At 37.1% G+C, this 3,096-nt stretch overlaps 1 protein-coding gene across 1 annotated transcript; it reads left to right on the forward strand.

The window, feature by feature from the left end:
• Nucleotides 1–1,902: 1,902 nt before the first annotated feature.
• On the forward strand, nt 1,903–3,096 carry LOC132187798 (desiccation protectant protein Lea14 homolog). Its single transcript, XM_059602237.2, has 2 exons — nt 1,903–2,213; nt 2,677–3,096. Exons 1-2 carry the CDS (start codon nt 2,008–2,010, stop codon nt 2,924–2,926), a joined length of 456 nt encoding a protein of 151 aa, XP_059458220.1. The 5' UTR covers nt 1,903–2,007; the 3' UTR covers nt 2,927–3,096.

Consider the following 3,096-nt stretch of genomic DNA (forward strand, 5'->3'; position numbering starts at 1 on the left):
TGGTAGTCGGTTTATAAGTGTGAGGGAAAGCCTCACCTCTTAGAGCTAGCTTTTGGGGTTGAGAGAAGCCCAATACCACCTAACACTAGTATTAGAGCTTAGGTTTACGAACAAGTCTTGGCCCAACAGTCTATGGAAGAAACGGATTGTCGCGTCTCCGACCTAGGGCCCGATGTGTGAGGGGGGGATTATTGAGGTTATTCCACATCGGTTGTAGAAGGGATTGGTAGTCAGTTTATAAGTGTAAGAGAAAATCTCACCTCTTAGAGCTAGCTTTTGAGGTTGAGAGAGGTCGACCATCTAACACTAAGGACTTTTTAAATTTAAAATACTAATAACAATACCACTCAAGGGTTCGATTTGTGTAGGTGGACTAGGTTCATTCGACTGTGAAATCATTTTTCATGGTCAGTTAATTAATTAATTTTTTTTTCATTTCTTCTGATTATTTGTTCCGCGTAAATGCAATTTCTTAATACTATTGGTCGACCTGGATTCTCTGTGACCTGTAAAAAGAGATGTATCATATTGATGGAGGAATTAGATGCCATGCAACGATGAAACTTAAGACATAATTGACTTGTAATTCGACAAGTGGTTGGATTCCACGCAAATCCTATGCCATTTGTAGGGTAAATTGGAAGCCGTTAAAGAAGTGATGTTATTGTTAGAATTATAAGAGAAATGATCGGTATGTATATATACTCATATTTTTCTTATCTCATATTTTTTTTATTTTATTTTACAAATCAATTATTAGACTTGTGGACTTATGCATGCATATAAGTCAATGGCGAATATAAAGGGGGGCGGGGCGCCTGCGCCTCCAAAAATTTTTGAATTTTTTTTTTAAGAGTAATTTTTTTAGTTTTTTTAACTCTAGCCCCTACTCCTCCTTCTCTCGCTCCTACTATAAATTATTATTTTAGTTCCGCTCCTCCTAATGCGAATTCATAGATCTGCCACTGGGTGAACCCCACAGGCCACAAATCTAATAGTTAATCTATTAAATTTATAAGTAAATGTGAACACCAATTATTTTATCGAGTAATGCTTTTATCATATTTTTATCATCGGATAAGAATATAACCTCTAGTATTACTCGAATTGTAATTACTACATGAAGAGCAATCACATGCAATGTACTATTTCCAATCCCATTTAATAGCTAAAAGCATTAATAAACTAATTATAAACATATTCGTTATGTGACCACGTACACAATATTAAATATGTAAAATTCAATCTAAATTATAAAATAATTTTTCTCCTTTTATTTGACATAGATTATAAAATAATCTAAGCTCTACGTTCATCTGATTGGGACACCATTTGATTTATATATTTGGCTGGGAAGACCATTTGCTGATTAAATACTAGTATTCACATTTGGATATTTTGGCTAGTCATTTAATAAAAAAATTGTCAAAAAAAGTTTCCCATCCACCTAGTCATAATAGCTTAATAATGCATAAGTTAAATTAATAATAATAAAAAAAAAAAATCAATCTACTTGTATCTCTTCTTTGAGAATAATAAAAATAATAAAATTTTAAGAAAATAGTAAAACAGCCGTAAATAGCTAAAATAGAAAAATACATTTAAAAATAAAAAAATAAAAAATTGGCCAGTAAAATGCCGAGGACGGCACGCAATGCACCGAATGTTGTACGCCACCTGAATCTGATTCCGCCGAAAAGGTTGAAATTCCGGAAAGCGACCGATCAAATCTTAATCCTCACTCAAAACTCCGCGTCAGGAAAGCCTAAAAGGGTAATCCAGATCTTCAAAGACGGAGAAAGCGCGTGCCATGTGTACATAGGCACGCGTCACCACCGCAGAAACAGAGCCACACGCGTCACAAACCCACAAATCGTCACCCTGAGTCCTCTATATAATAAGCAAATTAAGGATCATCATTTCCGATCCCGATTAACGGTGTGCGAGCAACGAGATCTGAGACTGGGTCTTACAATTTCTCTGAATCTATCTGTTTCCTTATCCCAAATGTCGCAGTTGTTAGACAAGGCCAAGAACTTCGTGGCAGAGAAGTTGGCCAACATAGAGAAGCCAGAGGCCTGCATCGACGACGTTGATTTCAAGCGCCTCAGCCGTGAATCCGTCGAGTATCTCGCTAAGGTGTCCGTGAAGAACCCCTACGGACATGCCCTGCCCATTTGCGAGATCTCTTACAACCTCAAGAGTGCCGGCAGGTTTGATCTGATCATTTCCTACAACCTTTGATTTGCTTTTCGTTTCTTTTTTTTTTTTTTTGTCTGGCGGGGATCATATTAAGTTTTCAAAGAGAAAACAATCAAACATGTTCGCGCGCTCAAGTGAATGTAGATCGATGCATGACACGAATGACGAATCCATTCTAGCTTGTTCATTCAATATTAGAAAATTATGAAGATCATATAATCGATCGGGACGAGGAAGCCAATTAATGGTGAGCATGATCCATATATAATAATATTCAACAATAGAAGAAACTTTCTTTGAAGAATGTACCGAAATGATGAGGATCCGATTTGATGGAATTTGATTGAGACTTTTTCTTAGCGTTGAACTTAATTACAATTTATGAGGGCTCACATCTAATAAATCTAATACTTGATAATCCGACTTTTTTTTTTTTTTGGTGGCATGTGTTTGTGATTTGTACGTATGGGTCAGGGTGATTGCATCGGGGACGATTCCGGACCCAGGGTCACTGAAGGCGAGCGACACGACATTTCTGGAGGTACCGGTGAAGGTGCCGCACAGTGTATTGGTGAGCTTGGCGAGGGACATCGGTGCAGATTGGGACATAGACTATGAGCTGGAATTGGGGCTCACCATTGACCTCCCCATCATTGGAAACTTTACCATTCCCCTCTCTTCCAAGGGAGAGATCAAGCTACCCTCCATCTCTGACATCTTTTAATTTCTCTTTTTAAGTTTGCTTGTATTTTCTTACTTACCAATTAAACAAACAAACAAACAAAAAAAGTTTGCTTGTATTTTCTTAAGTTTGCTCTAATACCTATAATGCCTGTGGAATAATTTTCATACCGTAGCTCGAAATGGTTGCATAAATAAATATGGTTTTGGATC

Source organism: Corylus avellana, chromosome 6 (genome assembly GCF_965113065.1).
Source record: "Corylus avellana chromosome 6, dhCorAvel1.hap1.2, whole genome shotgun sequence".
Taxonomy (NCBI): domain Eukaryota; kingdom Viridiplantae; phylum Streptophyta; class Magnoliopsida; order Fagales; family Betulaceae; genus Corylus; species Corylus avellana.